Source organism: Cetorhinus maximus, chromosome 16 (assembly GCF_964194155.1).
Source record: "Cetorhinus maximus chromosome 16, sCetMax3.hap1.1, whole genome shotgun sequence".
Lineage (NCBI taxonomy): Eukaryota > Metazoa > Chordata > Chondrichthyes > Lamniformes > Cetorhinidae > Cetorhinus > Cetorhinus maximus.
In genome coordinates, this window is record NC_135894.1 from 20,004,510 (window position 1) to 20,025,796 (window position 21,287).

At 42.8% G+C, this 21,287-nt stretch overlaps 1 protein-coding gene across 3 annotated transcripts in view; it reads left to right on the forward strand.

Moving 5' to 3' along the window:
• LOC144691407 (RCC1 and BTB domain-containing protein 2-like) overlaps positions 1-21,287 on the forward strand; it is a 60,634-nt gene that overhangs the window by 9,691 nt on the left and 29,656 nt on the right. For all 3 annotated transcript variants that reach the window (XM_078559468.1, XM_078559467.1, XM_078559469.1), the window contains exons 5-8: positions 3,529-3,687; positions 16,284-16,391; positions 17,834-17,976; positions 19,417-19,607. In XM_078559468.1, coding sequence (XP_078415594.1) covers positions 3,529-3,687; positions 16,284-16,391; positions 17,834-17,976; positions 19,417-19,607 — 601 coding nt within the window. The remainder of the gene's footprint in view (positions 1-3,528; positions 3,688-16,283; positions 16,392-17,833; positions 17,977-19,416; positions 19,608-21,287) is intronic.

Below are 21,287 nucleotides of genomic sequence, written 5' to 3' on the forward strand. Positions count from 1 at the left end.
ATCACTTTTCGGATATAATGATATTTGGATATAAGCATATTTTCTCTTATAGTTTCACTCTGGTAACTTACTTCCTCATGGGTTTTTTTTATTTGTTCTTAAGATGTGGGCCTCATTGGTAAGGCCAACAATTATTGCCCATCCCCATTTGCACTTAAGGCAGTGTTGAGTCACCTCCTTAAATTGTTGCAGTCTGTGTAGTGTAGGTAGACCCACAGTGCTGTTAGGGAGGGAGTTCCAGGATTTTGACCCAGAGGCAGTGTCGGAATAGTGATATATTTAAAATCAGGATGGTGTGTAACTTGGAGGGAAACTTGCAGGTGGTGGTGTTCCCATGCAGCTGCTGCCTTTGTCCTTCTAGGTCATAGAGGATGTGGGTTTGGAAGGTGCTGTTGAAGGAGCCTTGGCAATTTGCTGCTATGCATCTTGTAAATGGTGCACACTTCTGCCATTGTGCACTAAATAAATGCTGGCCTTGCCAGTGATGCCACATCCCATGAAATAAAAGAAAAACTGGTGGTGGATGGAGTGCTGATTAGGTGGGCTGCTTTGACCTGGACCGTGTTGAGCTTTGTTATGACGCAGCAGATGATGTGTGCCAGGTGGACCAAATCCATGAGGGAAACTTGATAGCGCTATCACATTGGTTTTGCAATTTGTATTTATTTTGAGACGCGTGCATTGAATTCAGAAGTAATAAGTCCACCAAAATTAAATTAAAATATTTATTAACAAAAGAAAAGGTTTCAAGCACATACATAGGACTGTTATGGAACAACGGATGATAAATGCTGAACTGTGCAAATCCCAAAGGGAAACTTGAAACAACTGCCACAACTTTTTTGCAATTTGTATATTTATTTCGAGATGCATGTCTTGAATTCAGTGGTAATAAGTCTACCAAGTCTGAGAGGGTTTTTACAAAACTAAATTAAACGTTTATTAATAAAAGAAATGATTTTAAGCACATACATAGGTCTATAAATTACTACTATGATAACTCCTAGCTCCCCCGATTAATCTAACTCCCAGTTATGCCTCTGTTAAGGCAACAGTAAAAACAAAATGGATTTTAACAGACCTAGGCAAACCAACACACAATTCCCTGGACAGGGATGTTCAAAGTGAGTTTTCTTAACTTCGATCCTTGCAGACAGCAATTTGGGCACAGCGGCTGGAGACTTTTCATACTTGTTAGATCTGAGAATCCCTTCTTTCCTACATACAATCTCATCTCCTTTATACAGATTTCTCCCTTTCAATGTGAATCCCATTGTCCCAATATGTCTTTTCAACTCTACTTTTCAAATAATAAAAATGTTTCGTAGTACCAATTTTATCAGTAAGCTTTGGGGAAAAACAAACAAAAACCAAACTGTTTGGTTTAGCCTCTATTGGCTAACACTTTACCACCTCTTTGAAATTCACCACTCGGGTCTATCTAAAAATGTTAATTTTCCTTTTACACCTCACGTTCTACAACTTCTACCATGTTTACCTATTTAACATTTCAAACCTAGCTTGTCTTCTGACATATCAAAGCCTTCAGACCAACTGTCTTTAATTCAATTAAGACACACACACACACACACACACACAATTCCTATCCTTACAATAAATTCCAATAAAATTATGAAAATTATTATATTTTCCTGACAGGACTACAAATTGCTACTATAATAACTCCTAGAATTCCTAATTAACCTGACTCCCAGTTACACCCCCATTAAGGCAACGGTCCAAAAATAGATTTTAAATTCCAGCATCTAGAATTCTAAATAGATTTAGTTCCAGCAAATTAACACAGTATGCTGGACAGTGGAATTCCAAATGGCTTTTCTCCAGCTTCAGTTTTGGTAGACAGCAGGCTTATGCACAAATGCTGGAGGCTTCATTAAGGCTATTTCACATACTTCTATTCGACCTCACAGTGCCTACCCTTGAAACATGGCCTCAGTCTCCTTTAAATATGTTTTGCTCTTAATAATATGTAAATTCTATTGTTTCATATGTCTTTGAAACTATCTTCCTCACAATATAAAAACTTTCATAAGTTTTTCCCCACTTCCCCACCCCTTTTCTTCCCCCTCCCTTTTTTTTTCAATAATTTACATAGATTCTTCTTTTCCCACCTATTTCCATTATTTTTAAATCTACAACTAATACTTTGTTAGTCTTTCCACCCCACCCCCACTAGAGCTGTACCTTGAGTATCCTGCCATCCATTCTTAATTAGCACTTTTCTTAGATAATATCACCACCTTCAACACCTCTTTGATCCTTTTGTCTGTGACATCTTTTGATTATCTGCTCCTATCACTGCTTGCTTATCCCTACAACCACCGCATCCTCAACTTCTCTCTCCCCCCGCCCCCCACCTTAGACCAGCTTATATTTCACCTCTCTCCTAACTATACTTCAGTTCTGCCGAAGGGTCATGAGGACTCGAAACGTCAACTGTTTTCTTCTCCACCGATGCTGCCAGACCTGCTGAGTTTTTCCAGGTAATTCTGTTTTTGTTTTGGATTTCCAGCATCCGCAGTAGCTTTTAGCTTTTTGTTTTTATAAAAAGTTTCATGTTGCTACTATTTATTGTCAGTAACCTTTGGGGAAAAATAAACACATTCCTTAGTCTTGCTTATCTTATCTGGCTAGTTGTAAACAGACAAAGATCCCTTTGAAATCCAAATCACCCTTCATCTATCTAAAAATGCAAATTCTCTTCGCACCTTACATGCTAAGCCAGCATCCCTGTTTACTCATTATCTATGTCTATTCGACTCCAAATGTAATTAAATCACACACAGACAGACCCAACTACTTACTCCCATAAACCTACTTTACAATAAACCAGAAAAATATTATGAAAATTATTATACTTTCATGACAGTTTCTTGAGTGTTGTTGGAGCTGCACTCATTCAGGCAAGAAGAGAGTATTCCATCACACTCCTGACTTTTGTGTTGTAGATGGTGATGCAGGTCTATTAATATTAACATATCTGTATGTTAGTAAATACAATATATTACCAGAAAAGCACATCCAACAGTTTTCCTTTGTGTGGAATCTTTAATGTAGAAGAATGTACCAATGCACTTTACAAAGATGTAAAGGCAAATGGTTCCTGAGCTAAAGGAAGGACAGAATAGCAGGAATGACCAAAAGCTTGGTCAAACAGGTGGGTTAGAGGGCAGTGTGAAGTGGAAGTGTTTATGGATAAAATTAGAATGTGCGGCCCGGGCAGTTTGAGGCATAGCCACAAAGAGAGGAGGGATATGCTGGAGGCTGACATCGGGAATGGGGAGTGAGTGTTGCACAGCTGTCTGTACATGTGTGTGTCTGTGCAAATATGAGCTTGTGTAGTTAATTAAAACAAAAATTTATAAAATGCAAATCAGGTTTTTGCCTAATGCTTCTACTACTTTTATTGAACCAAACTGATAAAAATTCTGTTCCTGATTCTTTAGTATTTAAACTGAGAATTGGCCCCTCCTTTTGCTAATGGATTTATTAAACTTTTTATGATAGGTTTATGCCTGGGGTTATAATAACTGTGGACAAGTCGGATCAGGATCTACTTCTAATCAACCAACACCACGAAGAGTGACCAGTTGCTTACAAAATAAAGTGGTCAGCACCATTGCCTGTGGTCAGTCATCTTCCATGGCAGTGCTGGATAATGGAGAGGTGAGCAATGTTATGTGATTAGCAGGGGTAAACTGCATGTTTAATCTTCAGTTAAAATGTTAACAGTCATTATTATATACTAGTAGGACTTAGGTTACTGAATTTCTTCATACTTGACAACCATCAGCATTTCCAAGGAGTGTCTGCTCACTGACTCAGATCACTGTCTGATGTCATGTTTCTTGTGTATGGTGCTGCAGGCTAAAACTGTTGTGCAAGGCCCTGTGCAATCAGGTGGCTGATGTTGAGGGAACTAAATGGTGCCCTGCAGAATGTTGAATCTTCACACCTTCAGGGGAAACGTAATGCCTGAAATGTGCATTTTAAAATACTGTTTATAGTTGCTGTATAATGAACTTGGTGGAAGATTTTTAAGATATAATAAAATATCAAAAGATTTCAGAATTGTTCCGGGCACTTGGTTAATAATTCAGTATAAATATGAGTAAACAGTTTGCCACCTACCTTGTCAACATGCAACCTCCAAACGCTCTCAGATCTCTGAGAGAAAAAAATTCTCCTCACCTCTGTCCTACATGGACGACCCCTTATTTTTAAACAGTGACCCCTAGTTCTAGATTCTCCCACAAGAGGAAACATCCTCTCCACATCCACCCTGTCAAGACCCCTCAGGACCTTAAAGGTTTCAATGAAGCTGCCTCTTACTTTTCTAAACTCCATTGGATACAAGCCTACCCTGTCCGTCCTTTCCTCATTAGACAACCCGCCCATTCCTGGTATTAGTCTAGTGAACCTGCTCTGAACTGCTTCCAATGCATTTACATCCTTCCTTAAATAAGGAGACCAATACTGTACACAGTACTCCAGATGTGGTCTCGTCAATGCCCTGTACAACTGAGCATAACCTCCCTACTTATATATTCAATTTCCCTCACAATAAATTATAACATTCTATTAGCTTTCCTAATTACCTGCTGTACCTGTACACTAGCCTTTTGCGATTCATGCACTAGGACACCCAGAACCCTCTGCATCTCAGAGCCCTGCATCTTTCACCATTTAGATAATATGCTTATCTATTCTTCTGCCAAAATGGACAGTTTCACATTTGCTCACATTCTATTCAATTTGCCAGATCTTCGCCCACTCAAGCAATCTATGTCCCTTTGTAGCTTCCTTATGTCCTCTTCGCAACTTAAATTCCTACCTATCTTTGTGTCATCTGCAAATTAGCAACCACACCTTCGGTCCCTTCATCAAGTCATTTATATAAATTGTAAAAAGTTGAGGGTCCAGTGGTTACAAATGGATGCAGCCACTTGTTATATCCTGCCAACCAGAAAAAGACCCATTTATGCCCATTCTCTGCTTCCTGTTAGCTTGCCAATCTTCTATCCATGCCAATATGTTACCCCTTATACCATGAGCTTTTATTTTCCGCAATAATCTTTGATGTGGCACCTTATCAAATGCCTCCTGGAAATCGAAGTGCAGTACATCCACAATATATGTGACTCCTTCAAAGAACCCTAATAAATTGGCAAACGCGATTTCCCTTTCACAAAACTATGTTGACTCTGCCTGATTACCTTGATTTTTATCTAAGTGCCCTGCTATAACATTTTAATAATAGCTTCTAACATTTTCCCTATGACAGATGTTAAGCTAACTGGCCTATAGTTTCCTGCTTTCTATCTTCCTTTTTGAATAAAGGAGTTACGTTTGCTATTTTCCAATCTAACGGAACCTTCCCTGAATCTATGGAATTTCTGGAATATTGAAACCAGTGCATCAACTATCTCATTAGCCCCTTCTCTTAAGACCCTAGGAAGTCACCAGGACCCAGGGATTTGTCAACCTGCAGTTCTAACAATTTGCTTAATATCACTTCCCTGGTGATTGTAATTTGCCTGAGTTCCTCCCTCCCTTCCATTTCTTGATTTACAGCTATTCCTGGGATGTTACTTGTGCCCTCTATAGTGAAGACAGATGCAAAATACCTGTTCAATTCACCTGCCATCTCCCTATTTTCCACTATCAATTCCCCAGACTCACTTTCTATAGGACCAATGTTGAATTTGTTAAGTTTTTTTTCTTTTTATAGAAACTCTTATTATCCGTCTTAATATTTCTAGCTGGCTTTTTCTTGTACTCATAAATTTTCCCTCTTTATTAATCTTTTTGTCATCCTTTGCTGTTTTTTATATTCTGTCCAGTCTCTGACCTGCCACCCGTCCTTGCACAATTATATGCTTTTTCTTTACGTCTGATACTGTCTTTAACTTTTTTAGTTAACCACGGATGGTGGATCCTGCACTTGGAAATTTTCTTTCTCATTGAAATGTATCTATTGTCACAACTCGCTGGGGATAGTGCGCTGTAATATCAAGCCCCACTGTTCCCCGAGCTGCGACAAATGTGAAAAGTTTGACCAAACTACCAGATTGCCCCAATTATACCTAACTGTTTAATTTAGGTTAACAGAATACAAGCACCAGGTTTGTAAACTTAATAAAAAAATAACTGTTTATAAATAGCACCAATCTGGAGTAGAAGATTAGTTGCGTTGATTTTGATTGATGTCTTCCAAATTCCTTGCAGTTTGTTGTTGATGACATGAGGTGGTCTCCCAGCACTTGGTCAGTCCATGATTCACTGGTTGAAAAACTTGCTTTTCAGTGTCTCAGCTGGTGATTTTTCCCCTTGACAGGGCTTTTCAGAGAGCGCAGGTTACAGAGATGTGAGGGATAGCCAGCTAACTTTAATGGTAGAATTGCTGGAATCTTACAAACACAGGAGAGAGAGGTTTCAGGTCTCCCTCTTTGCAGGCTAGGAGTGCTACTGCTTGCACTGTTACCACACATGAAAGCCATTCGGAGAGCAAAGAGGGGATATAAGAAAGCTCTGCCTGGTAAAAGTAGGGAAAATCCAAGATATTCTATAAGTATATCAATGGGAAGAGGATAACTAGGGAAAGAGTAGGGCCCATTAGGGACCAAGGGGGCAATCTATGGGTGGAGCCAGAGGACATCGCTAGAGTGTTGAACGAAAACTTCACACCCGTCTTCACCCAAGAGAATGAGGATGAAGGTATCGAACTCGGGGAGAGAAACTGTGAGGTTCTTAAGCAAATTGATATAGGGAGTGACAAGGTATTGGAGGTGTGGGCAGGCTTAAAAGTGGACAAATCTCCAGGTCCGGATGATTTGTGTCCCAGACTGCTAAGGGAGGCAAGGGAGGAGATTGCAGGGGCTCTGACCCAAATTTTTAATTCCTCTCTGGCCATGGGGGAGTTGCCAGAGGACTGGAGAACAGCTAATGTGGTTCCGCTATTTAAGAAGGGTTGTAGAGATAAGCCAGGGAACTACAGGCCAGTGAGCCTCATGTCAGTGGTAGGGAAACTATTGGAGAAAATTCTGAAGGAGAGAATCTATCTCCACTTGGAGAGGCAAGGTTTGATCAGGGATAGCCAATATGGCTTTGTCAGAGGGAGGTCATGCCTAACAAATTTGATTGAATTTTTTGAGGAGGTGACCAGGTGTGTAGATGAGGATAGTGCAGTTGATGTAGTTTATATGGATTTCAGCAAAGCCTTTGACAAGGTCCCACATGGGAAACTTATAAAGAAGGCAAATGCACATGGGATACAGGGTAATTTGATAAGGTGGATTCAAAATTGGCTTAGTTGTAGGAGACAGAGGGTGATGACAGAGGATGTTTTAGTGACTGGAAGCCAGTGTCCAGTGGCGTACCACGGGATCTGTGCTGGGTCCCCTATTATTCGTCATTTATATAAACGACATAGGTGACTATGTGGGGGGTAGGATTAGTAAGTTTGCGGATGACACAAAGATTGTTGGCCGGGTGGTTAACAGTGAGGTTGAGTGTCTTGGGCTACAGGAAGATATAGACGGAATGGTCAAATGGGCACATAAGTGGCAGATAGAATTTAACCCTGAAAAATGTGAGGTGATACACTTTGGAAGGAGTTATTTGACAAGGAAGTATTCAATGAACGGCATGACGCTACGAAGTTCTGAGGAACGAAGGAACCTTGACGTGTGAGTCCATAGATCTCTGAAGGCGGAGGGGCTTGTTAGTGGGGTGGTGAAAAGGGCATATGGGACACTTGCCTTTATCAATCGAGGCATAGATTACAAAAGTAGGAAGGTCATGTTGGAGTTGTATAGAACCTTGGTGAGGCCATAGCTGGAGTACTGTGTGTAGTTCTGGTTGCCACATTAAAGGAAGGATGTGATTGTACTGGAGGGGGTGCAGAGGAGATTCACCAAGATGTTGCCTGGGATGAAACATTTAAGTTATGAAGAGAGGTTGGACAGACTTGGGTTGTTTTCGTTGGAGCAGGGAAGACTGAGGGGTGACCTGATCGAGGTGTACAAGGTTATGAGGGGCGTGGATAGGGAGCAGCTGTTCCCCTTAGTTGAAGGGTCAGTCACGAGGGGTCATAAGTTCAAGGTGAGGGGCAGGAGGTTTATAGGGGAAGTGAGGAAAAACTTTTTTACCCAGAGGGTGGTGACCGTCTGGAATGCGCTGCCTGGGAGGGTGGTGGAGGCGGGTTGCCTCACATCCTTTAAAAAGTACCTGGGTGAGCACTTGGCACATCATAACATTCAAGGCTATGGGCCAAGTGCTGGTAAATGGGATTAGGTAGGTAGGTCAGGTATTTCTCATGTTTCGGTGCAGACTCGATGGGCTGAAGGGCCTCTTCTGCACTGTGTGATTCTGTGACATTTGCTACCTCCCAATCTCTAGGAACTGTTCCAGAATCTATAAAAATTTGGAATATGATCACCAATGCATCCACTGTCTCCATAGCTACCTCTTTCAACACTCTGGGATGTAGAATATCGGGCCCAGGGACTTATCAACCTTCAGTCCCATTAATTTCTCCAACACAACCTTCTTACTATTTCTTTCAATTCCTCATTCTCCCTAGTCCCTTGGATCTCTAATTCTGGGAGATTTCTTATATCTTCCTCAGTGTAGACAGACACAAAATAATCACTTAGCTTCTCTGCCATTTCTCTATTCTCCATTATAAATTCTCCTGACTCTGCCTGAAATGGACCCACATTTGTCTTAGTCAGATGTTTTCTTTTTATGTATGTGTAGAAGCTTTTACAGTCCGTTTTTGTTTTTTTTGCTGGTTTACATTCATATTCTATTCTTCCTTTCTTTATCAGTTTCTTGGTCTTCCTTTGTTGTATTCTAAAATGCTCCCAATCCTCAGATTTACTACTATTTCTAGCAATTTTATAGGCCTTTAATTAATTCTATACAATCCTTAACTAACCTTGTTAGCCACAGTTGACTGACTTTTCATTTTGGAGTTTTGTGCCTTGCAGGAAAGTACAGTTGCTGTAAACTACGTAATAATTCCTTAAAGACTATCCATTGCCAAGATACCATCATACTTTTTAATGTATTTTTCCGATCCACCTCCGCCAATTTGCCCCTCATACTTTCATAATTTACTTTGTTGAAAATTGACAGCCTGACTTCAGATTGCTTTCAAACATAATGTAAAATTCTATCATATTATGGTCACTCATCCCAAAGGTTCTTTTACAACAAGATTATTAATTAACCCTTTCTTGTTACATAGTACGAGATCTAAAATAGCCTGTTCTTTAGTCGGTTCCTCAACATACTGCTCTAGAAAACCATCCCTGACACACTCCAGAAACTCGTCCTCTACAGCATTACTCCTGATTTGGTTTGCCCAGTCTATATGCAGATTGAAGTCACCCATGATCACTGTATTACCCATGCTACATGCTTCTCTAATCTTCTGGTTAACTATAACTTCTTCCTTGATAAAGACAGATGCTCATTTAGTACCTCAGCCATGCTGTCTGCCTCCAAGTGAAGGTTCCCTATTTGGTCCCTAATTGTCCCACCCTTCCATTTTCTACCTTTTTACTATTTATATGCCTATAGAAGACTTTTGGATTACCTTTTATGTTAAATGCCAGTATCTTTTCATACTCTCGTTGCTTCTCATTTTTTTTCCCACATCCCTTCTGAATTTTCTATATTTAGCCTGGTTCTCCCTTGTATTATTAACTTGACGTCTGTTATGCCCCCTTTTTTCTGCTTCATCTTACTCTCTATCTCTTTCATCTGTAGAGAGCTCTGGCTTTGGTTGCCCTATCTTTACCCCCTTGTGGAAATGTACCTTGAATATACCCGAACCATCTTCTCTTTAAAGGTAGTCCATTGCTCTGTTATAGTTTTGCCTGCCAGTCTTTGATTCCATTTTACCTGGGATATATCTATTCTCACCCACTGAAATTTGGCCTTTTCTAATTTAGTATTTTTACTCTTGATTCCTCTTCGTCAGTTCCATGACTAACTTAAACCATCTGATAATTTGATCGTGTTCCTAAAAGTTCCTTGATTGGCACTTGATCCACCTCCTGCCCCAGTTCCAGCAATGCCTCCTTCCTCGTTGGATCCAAAATGAAGAAAATTCTCCTGAACACACTTCAGAAACCCTCTCCTTGCTCCTGCCCCCGCCCCCACCCACTCCCCCTCTACCCTTTACACTATTACCATCACTATCTCAGGATAATTGAAGTCCCCCATTATCACTACTCCTATAGTTTTCATACCTCTGTAATTTCCTTGCAAATTTGCTCTTCTGTACCTTTCCCACTAGTTGATGGCCCATAGAGTACGCCTGGTAAGTGTAATGGTACCTCTTACCATTCTTAACGTTAACCAATAGATTCTGTCTTTGAACCCTCTATGACATCATCTCTGTCCAGCACTGTAGTGTTCTCCTAATTCATTACAGCCACCCCACCTCCTTTCTTTCCTGAACACCTTGTATCCAGGAATATTTATTATGTAGTCCTGCCTTTTTTCAAGACAAGTCTTCATTATCGCCACAACATCACATTCTGTGGCTATTTGCACCTTATTTACCACACTTGTGTGTTTACATCCATGCACTGTAAACTTACTTTAGACCTTATTGCATTACCTCTTAGTCGGACCACATCTAACACCTTACTACTTCTTACTCTAGTGCTATCTGCTTCTCCACGCCTTTGATCATCTTGTTTATTCTTTCGAATGCTACATCCTAGCTCCCATACCCCTGCCAAGTTACTGTAAACCCTCCCAAACAAGATTGGCAAACCATCCTGCAAGGACGTTAGCCCAGGCTGTTTAGATGCAACTCATCCAGCTTGTAACGGTCCAACTTCCCCCAGAGGTAGTGGGATCCAGAGTGCAGAATTTGCTTCCTTTTCTGTCCTCTGCTGCTGCTGCTTTGCCTCATCATTAAGACGTACCTCAAAGCGTGATACAGATTGATGGACAAGTTGTAGCCATTTTGAATGATTGGTAACAAACTCCTCTCAGTCATTAATGCCAATGCTGCCATGCTTCAGAGAGCATCAGAATGTCTTTGAAGCATTTTCGTTGTCCTCCCCAGAAAGCTGGCCATTTGAGAGTTGAGAAAACAGAATCAGGCAGGGTAGACACTTTTCAGCCATCCAGACACGGTGTCCAGTCCATTGACATTGATTTTTCAGGAGTTTTGCCTGAATGCTTGTAGATCTGGCTTCAGGAAGGACTCTAGCTTTTGTTTAACAGTGCTCCCGTTGAATCTGAGGATGCGACAGAGGATTTGCTGATGGAATTTCTCTAACACTGTCTCAGGTCTCACTGCAGTACAGGAGTGTGGTACAGTAGCTCTGTACAATAGGACTTTTGTTGACTTGTGGATATCTTTGTTGTGAAACACTCACTGCCATAGTTTGTAGAAGGCTGAGCTGGCACAGCTGATCCGGTGTTGGATCTCCTCGTCAATGGTGGCCTTTTGAGAGAGGTTTTAGCCCAGTTATAGAAAGTGTTCAATATATTCAAGAGTATCGCCTTATGCATGTGTGGGAGGTGCAATATTTGGCTGACTAGGTATTGATATGAGTTTCACTCTGGCAATATTCAAGCGCAGGCTGAGTTCCTCGTATGCAGAATTGAAAAGATTGAGAGTGGCTTGCAAATCTGGTACAGAGTGGGCAGTCATCACCAAATTGTCAGCTTAGTTTTGGCGTTGAGGTGGCTGAGGTTAAAGTGGTTTCCATCTAGATGGTATTTAATACTGACACCAGAGGGCAGTTGAGCTTTGAGGTGAATAGCCACTGTCAGGTAGATTGTAAATAGTACGGGGGTCTATCACACAGCCTTGCTTGACCTCGGCATCTGCTTCAGATCTCCCATTCCAGTCAGCTGCAGTCATATCATCATAAAACGGTTGCAGGATTGTGATGAAGTTTCTTGGGCATCCAAATCTTTGGAGCACAATGCACAGAGCGTCACGATTTACTGAGTCAAATGCTTTGGTCAGGTCGGGTCAGGTTGACGAATGCAATGCAGAGTTTTTCTTGGATTTGTTTGGCAATAAAGACCATGTCAGAGGTTTCTCTGGAAAGACTAAAGCCATACTGTGTCTCTGGGAGGATTTCCTCAGCCATAAGAAGTAGACGATGCAGGAGAATGTGTGTCAACATTTTCCTTATTCTAGACAAGAGGGAAATGCCTTGATATTTTCCGTAGCATGATTTATTTCCCATCTTGATGATAGTTATAATGTTGCATTCCTGAAGCCTGGGGGTGGGTTATCTGCTCCTATCACTGCTTGCTTATCCCCACAATCACCACACCCTCAACTTCTCTCCCCCCCCCGCCCCCCCCACCTTAGACCAGCTTATATTTCACCTCTCTCCTAACTATACTCAGTTCTGCCGAAGGGTCGTGAGGACTCGAAACGTTAACTGATTTCTTCTCCACCGATGCTGCCAGACCTGCTGAGTTTTTCCAGGCAATTCTGTTTTTGTTTTGGATTTCCAGCATCCGCAGTAGCTTTTAGCTTTTTGTTTTTATATATGGGAGTTGATTAGTTGGCTTGACAATGGCTATTATCTTGGGCTGGCGCCAGATATTTGGAACGGTGCCTGTGCTGTAGATCTTGGCAACAGTTTTGTTAGCCATTTTCTTTCCTGTGATGTGATGTTCATCAGGAATTCTAAGTAAATCCCATTGTTTTCAGGGAGTTGTCCACTTCCTCTTGTGTGTAATGGCTTAAGAAGTCTGTCTGCTTTGGGGCAGCCTGGAGAGACTTTTTACCATCCACTTATCTTCCCTGCTGGCCAGTATCTTTGGCGGAAATTTCCCAGATTTTCACTAAGTGCGGTAGTGGGTGGGTAAAATGTCATTTTCACGCCGTTTCATCCCAAACCCCCCTCATTATTTATGCACTCCCGGGAAACACGTTGCTTCCATGGCGGGCGGGCTCTCATTCGCCCACCGGTCATTGCCCCACCGCTGCATCACGCCAGCAGCCATGTTTAAAAGGGAGCCACCAGTACACCGCCCACCGCTACCTGGGAGACATCGGCAGCAAAGGACAAAAGACCACAGTCCCCCCAGTTTAATAATTGGTCCCTTGAGCGCTTACTGGATGCTGTGGAGGTCCGCCAAGATGTCCTGTACTCCCGCTCTGGCCACAGGATGGGCAGTGGCTTGGGAGGCAGTAGCAACGATGGTCAGTGCCAATGCCTTTCAGAAGAGGACAGTTGCCCAGTGCCGCAAGGGGATGAATGGTCTCCTCCATTCCGCCAGGGTAAGTCTCTCTTCTCATCACTTTCAACTCACACATTCACAAACCCAGCACGTATCCACAGGGCCCTCACTCACTGCCAGTTCAAGGGACATCACCATTCACTCTCTCACACACACCTTCATTGTCCTCAGCCCGTCTGCGGGACCACTCACCACCCCACAGGCCAGGCACATCTATCATCTGGCCTGGCAGGCATCCTGATTACACTTTCTCCATTTCTATTCATGCAGGACAAGCTGGTACACAACAAGAGGGAGAGATCGCAGACTGGTGGAGAAATGCCTGAAATCAAGGTCCTCACGGACTTTGAAAACAGAGTCATCCAGCTGGCCGGCGAGGATCTGGACTGGTCCTGTGCTGACAATGAGGTTGGCACTGCTCTACCAAGTGAGGATCCAGCAGTACAACATCCATCAGACAACCATGTTGTCAGTGTTGTGTCCTGTTTCACAGGCCACTGCCATGCACGAATTATCTCTCCTTGCTTTCACAGGCACATCTGCCAAACAGCTGTCAAGAGTCCACGACCCAGGGCCTCCAATCAAGCCCCAAAGAAACTTCCGAAGGGGAATCTGAAGGCCTCCTACCTGAAGTCCTGCCACAGCGCTCACCCACACCCTCCACCAGCACAGAGACACACACCTTAGTGGGACCTAGCTTTAGAATAGACACGGGATCACAATCTGGTAAGCACATCACACTGTCTGATCCACTGCAGGCAGCAGCAGGGACTTCCCAGGCCCCCGGCGTTCGGAGGATTGCTGGAGGCCAGAAATGTGCTGAGTTGCGGTTGATGTAGCCCACAGTGTGCGGCGCTGGAGGCCTGAGCGCCACATGGGTGCAGTCAATGACACTCTGCACCTGTGGGGATCCGGGCAAATCCAATGGCGCTTGCATCCTGCCTGTCCCGATCCCGGGCGATATGCACAAAGTTGAGAAGATGGCACCCGTGACCTCATGGATGCATTTATGCGTGGTCGCTTGTGATATCCCGCAGTGGTCACCTGTGGGAGGTGCCACTGACATAGAAATTGAGTGCCACAGTCATTTTCACAGCTACTGGCAGTGGATGCCCTCCATGTCCCCTTGACGCCAAGTCTTGTAGTAAGTGGCAGATGTGAGCGACCAGGTCCCTAGACATGCGCAGTTGTCAGTAACACTGGTTCTCGGTCACCTGCAGGAATGGTAGGCGGCATCTATGGACCCTGGGTGTCGCTAGGCGCCAACCAGCCACAGCTCGCTGTCGCTCCTGGGCAGTGTGTGTGGGGCCCCAGCAGCCCCTTCTTCCTGAGGTTGCTGCTCCTGCCATTGCTTGACCAGGCGCCTCAGTCGCTCTGTCCTCCGTCTTCTCTCTGTAGGCCATCAGGCTCCATGCTCCTGATGTGGTCCTCCTGCGGCATGAAAGAGAGAGAGACTGGGTGAACTTGGCACCTTTCCTGTGTGAAGGACAGCCCCTTAACGCTTCCCGGAGAGTGCTGGCCACCCCTCGGATGACCACAGATGAGTGCGCTGCATGGCTGCCCTATCAGCCTGCGATATGAGGGAACAGCTCCTACCCGGGATGCTGAGATTGCAAGGGGCTGTGAGCACCTCCAGCAGTGACTGCTACATGGTCAGCGTTGTCGAGGAGATTGTACAACGTGTGCAGCCCAACGGCCCTGTGGTCTAGTAAAGTGGTCGCAGACTTGCAGTCTGTGCCAATGGAGGGGGGTGGTTAGGGAGATGGGGAAGGGGGTGGCACTTTGGTGCCTCTGCGTTGCTTGCAAGGGTGGGCAGACGAGGAGCCCAACCCCAATCGTAACACTGTGGCTGCACCTGAACTGTCTCAGTTGCAGAGGAATGGTCGGTTTATGCAGGTGTCCCTAATGCGTCGCCACTTCTCTCACTTACCCTGCCCCCCACCTCGATTTCTTGTGCACAGGATCCAATGCCAGGGCAGCAGTAGCCCCCCACCCCCGCCAAGAACAACAGTCACCTCAGTGGCTGGGCAGTTGTCCACCAGACGCCACCCGCCTCCGAAAACAGTCACCTCCGTGGCAGGGCAGCACTTCACCCCGGCACCCCTGAAACCTGCAAAGCAACAGGCAACCCTGGCGAACTGTGGAAAACGATGCTGTTCGCTCACCTCAGTTCCCACAAAGTGAAGGCCGCCAAGTGCACGTTCACCTATGTGCCATTGCGAAATACACTGACATGCTTTCCCGCCGTTGTGGACGGACAATCCAGTGGAGGTCCCAGAGCCTGGCGGGATGGCTTTTGATGATATGCTGATGTATCACAATGAGCTCCCCGATGACCATTGGAGGGAAACGTGGCCCGCCATCGGCGGGCTGAGCGGAAGATCCCGACCTGCCTTCCTGCCATCGTGAAACCAATCGTGCCATGTTGTCCGCGCACGCCACGTATCAAGCCTGCTATCAGCGGGCACGGAAAATTCCGCCCTTTGAGTTTATTAGGAGTTGTGAAGCAACAGCATCACTGTTGAGTCTGGGTCACTGGTATGGTTGTTGCTCGAGGGACTTGAGGAATGTAACCTTAAGTGCAGCCTTGGCTCAGTCGTAATTCTCTTTTCAGATACTTGTGACTTCAAGGTCCACTTCTCATAATCTAGACTAACACTTCAGTGCAGCAGAGAGGGATTGCTGCTTTCAGATGAGATGTTAAACTGTGTCTCCATGCCTGCTTAGATGGATGTGTGTTTTCTTTAAAAAGATGCTTTATTTGAAAAAGAGCAGGTTTCGGTGTCCTGGCCAACATTGACCTCTCACCCAACATCATCATAATGGGTAATCTCATTTATCTCATTGTTATCGGAACTTTGCTCTATGCAAATTTGCTCTTGTATTTTGCCAACATTGAAACAGTGACTGCACTTGAAAAGTATTTCATAGGCTGTGAAGCATTTTAGGACATCCTGAGGATATGGAAGGTGCTGTTTACATGCAAGTTCTTTCTTTAACTCTTTCATCTTGCATTGCAGGTGTATGGTTGGGGTTACAATGGTAATGGGCAACTTGGATTGGGCAGTAATGGCAATCAACCGACCCCATGTAGACTGGCAGCATTGCAAGGAATTCATGTGTGTCAGGTATGTTTGATACTTCTGGTAATTAGTGGTAGACTAAATGTCATCTTGGCTTGTTGGTAGCGCTTTCTTATTAGTCAGCATTCTGCTATGGGCCAAAGTTTATAAGTTCAATGAAATGCCACTCCAGGACATTATCTAGATGGGACACTTCATTGTAGTACTGAGGGAATGTGGTATTGTTGAAAGAACCATCTTTTGACTGAGATGTTAAACTAACACCCAAATGCCTGTCTTTTTTTTTCCAAAGAAGAGCAGAATTTCTTCTGACATTATAAACAATGTCAAACAACCTCACCACAAACAGATTAACTGGGCATTCTTTATTGCTGACTTTTGGGCTTTCAGTGTACATGATGGGTTGGGTACTGCATTTGCTTGTATAACAATGAAAGTATGCTTTAGAAGGAAATCTGAAATATTTTGGGATAATATGAAGACCTTAAAGGTGCTTTATAAACATTCTATCTCCTTGTACAAACCTGCACAAAAGATTAAACAAGACCATTGGAGTAGTAAGTGATGGTGGTGAAGTCATCATAGGAAACATTGTGGTGGATAATACTGCAACACACTTTAAAGAGCATGCACAGCCATTCCCGGCTGTGTGTGTTGCAGCCTCTCCTGTTCAGGCTCATGGTTCCCCAATTCCTGCTCTTGCATGCTCCTAGCCTCCTGGTCCCTGTCTCACAAGTAATAGTGATGGGGTAGGGAAGTGTGAGTGCATTAAGATTCATTTCCTAATCTCCAGTCAATCATGTTGACAGAGGGGGGGTAGTCTATTTGTAAGCTATAAGATTTATTTGATTGCAAAGCAGAAGAGGGTTTATCTTATGCATGGGTCACCTTATGTGCGATTGTATTTGCACTGGCACTAAGATGAATGGAGCATTATACTGCTTTAAATATCTGCACTGAGCTCCATACCCAGCTATTAAGCTTTAAAGTATTGTCAGCGCTAGTGTCCTCACTACAGTTAAATATGATCCAGGAAATCGTCCAGCTCATGTCCATAGCACTCCCATGTGATGTAAAGCCCCAAGCAGTGTGAAGCTGTTTCCTTTAGAAGTAGTTACATGCTGCTGCCCCTGAGATCAACTTGGTACTTGACTCTGCTATTTGCTAGAACTTTTTGTGATGCTGTGTAGAGGTACAGTAAGACTGGGTATATTTACATTGCTGGTCAAAGACCCGGTAGCTCCAATGAGCTGTTTGCAGCTGGTATATTATAGGGTTCCAAACCTGCATTTCTATGCCTTTGGAGCTCTGTGTATAAATGCAACCTAACATGACTCACCTTAAAGTAAAATCTACGCCTTGTGGTCTTGTACAAGAAGTAAGTGTTGATTAATACTAGCTTACCTGAGCTGTGGTTAGAATGTTGTTCTTGTTTCAGCTTGTAAGTGTCTGATGCCAATGTTTGCTACTTGTAACTTTACTTGTAGATTGTCTGCGGTTACGCTCACACCCTGGCATTAACAGATGAGGGATCACTTTATTCCTGGGGAGCTAATGCATATGGCCAGCTGGGCAGCGGCATTAAAAGCAACCAATCTTGTCCTGTGCAGATCATTGTGGATCGGGAAAGGTAATGGTTGTGGTAAAATCTCAGACATCGCCCGGTTAACATTAACAACTACTCTTTAAATTAGATATGGCAGAAGACTTCAGTTTTCTTTTTAATTTTTAAAGTACCGTTTAATAAAACCTTTTACATTCTTTATACATTGACCTGTTAGAATAATTCTGGATGACTTTCGTGTAGTATCTGATGATAGTTGGTGATCACCGTAACATAGATAATGAATTAAAAACAAAAATTGCCGGAAAAACTCAGCAGGTCTGACAGCATCTGTGGAGAGTAAGACAGAGTTAACGGTTCGAGTCCGTATGACTCTTCATCAGGATTGTTGTGCCTGCAGCTTGTTTTGTCACTTAAGTGACATGTTAACAGTACGCCTCAGCTTTTATGTCGTAGCGGAGGATATTGGAACCTTACAGCATTGAAAGAGGCTGACAGCCCATTGTGCTTGTGCTGACTTCTCTGAAGGAGCTAATCACTTAGTCTCTTGTCCTATATCTATTTTTTTTTCTCTTTTCCAAATACTTATCTATTCCCCTATTATTGTCGGGGAAAGCTGTCCTGGGATTCTGCTCCCATCACTGTTTCTGGTTGCACATTCCACACCCTAACAACCCTCTGTGCTTTTAAAAAAGAACATTTTAAGAAATCCTAACCAATCCTAACAGTCTTAAATTTACTGACTATGCACCCAGTGAAAATAGTTTTTTTTTCTAATTTACTTCATCAGAATGTCTCTATTTTGATCACTGTTTCTAGAATGTATCCACCAACTTTGTGTCAAATATCAAGTAAATTGTTGAAAATTTGAAATACCATGGTTAAACACAATAATGGATCTGGGTTTTTTATTTGCATTAGCTTGTTTTAAATGTTATTGTAATAGAAAGAAGCTGACTGGTGATTAGGTTTCCTTTCATATTTTAATATAGTGAAAGAGTTTTGAAATCCAGGAATTTCTTTTTCTTCTGATGTAGCTTTTTTCAAAAAGAAAAATTGTCAGCAAAATATCTTTGGGGTAGCAAACAAAGCATCCCTGTCCTTCAGTAAACAGAACCTTGAACATCGAGAATGTGCCAGACGCTTAATGCCAGGTGGAAACAAATTGCAACATCTGGCTAAGGCTTCTTTGCTTTAGGTGCTTTGAAATATCAGAAAGTCAAAAGAAATTCCTTTAGAGGAACTGTTGGTGCTAATTTTCAAATTGACCTATTTTCCTTTTATATTAGTGAAAATATTTCTTCATATGAGCCATAAAATTGTTCATTGAACTAATGTAAAATAAACCCCAATGTGTAGCACATGTGAATAACTCTTTCAATTCACTCAAATACCCAGCATGACCTTCATGGGCAGTATTTTATACCTAAGGGATTTACATTTAGTATGCTTTCCTCTGAACTACTTACTGAACCCTATCTCTGTCACATTTTTGCTGCTGTCTAGAATTGTGGAGATTGCCGCCTGCCATTCCACTCATACCTCAGCTGCTAAGACCCAGGGTGGTCAGGTGTACATGTGGGGCCAATGCCGGGGGCAGTCAGTCATCCTCCCACAGCTCACTCACTTCTCCTGTACGGATGATGTATTTGCCTGCTTTGCCTCTCCAGCAGTTACATGGCGCTTATTGTCCGTAGGTAAGATGATTTTACCTTTTGACTGTTTTCCATTGAATATGTATGAGGACTGGAAGTTTGATTCATAAAAATTGATTGTTGCACGTCTTATTCCAAGTAGCTGTATAGTATAATTTGCAATGTCAGTGAATAATTGCAAGAACAATAATCAATAGTCTGACTCATAGTCTAATGATTGTTTCTTATTCATTCATGGGGTGTGGGCCTTACTGGCTAGGCCAGCATTTATTGCCCATCCCTAATTGCCCTTGAGAAGGTGGTGGTGAGCTGTCTTCTTGAACCGCTGCAGTCCGCATGGTGTAGGTACACCCACAGTGCTGTTAAGGAGGGAGTTCCAGGATTTTGACCCAGCGACAGTGAAGGAACAGTGATATATTTCCAAGTCAGGATGGTGAGTGGCTTGGAGGGGAACTTCCAGGTAAGTACTAACATGATTGTTTCATTGAGTGAGAGTTTTATTCAGGGCTGAGAGCTGAACAGTCTCACAGCATAACTGAGCAGGAGCAGACAATGGTAACTGGGACAACTGAGGAGAATATGTCTTGAAGGCAGCTGTCCTATCCAAGCTCTGCTTAACAGGACAAAGGTGTGGAACTCCAGGGGCCAGCCATGAAAAGGAGAATACTTGGAAGTACAAGAACAAATGTGTGTGGTGCTAGCAGCTCTGCCAGGCACTCTATCCAATGTTAACCACCAAACCATTAATTTTTGAAGTTCCATTGATCAACCAGAATAGTGCAATTGAGGAATTCTTCATCCAGGGTGAAATTGCATATTGATGCTGTTCGCTATAGGACAACACTGTCCCATAGGCAGGCATTACTTATCCTGGAAGAGCAATATGCACCTGGGCATCCTAGGCTTTCTCATTTTTTCAAACTAGTATCTTCAGATAGATCACAAACTTGTATCCATACTCCTCCAACAAGTCTATCAACTTCACTTTAAATATTCCATCAGTGTATCATCAGGTAGCAATAATATTGGTGCTATCACAGGAACAGTCACAAAACAATGTCACTTTGCTTGCAAGGCTTCCTAGAATACCAATTCAAATCTTGTCACCGATGTTTTCCAGATCTTTCTTCATTCATCTAATATAAAATTTGGTATCCAATTATTTGTATTACCATTTAACCTCTTTTGTGCCTAATTTAAGTAGAACAACCCTCCATGCATACTCACTTTTGAGATCCATTCCTAATAGTGTTAGTTATTTTGGTATAACATCGCCAGTCTGGCTACTTATTACTTTAAATAATGCCTTTAATGACATTGTTTACCATTTCCCCATTTTCTTATGTCAGTTCACTTGATTTTCTTCCCAAATTGTTCTTTGTAAAATCATCTACCATTTGTCCTCACAGTGCAAGATTAAATTTTACATACATGCAGTCAAAGATACAAGAAAAGAAAGTTTAATTCCGAATTGGAATTTTCAATCAGCTCATTGTTGGATTCTTCTCCTTGTCCCAGACATTTTGGTCCAAATTAGTTTTGTTATATTTGAGAATTTGCCTTTATCCTTTGACATGAGACTACAGTTCAAATAATTACTATAACTGACAGATGTTAATTTATTCACCTTCATGTTGTCATCAGAAACATAAAAATATAAATGTGCACCATTATGCCAAGTAAATAACAATTCATCTTGAACTGCCAATTTCTGGTCAGAAA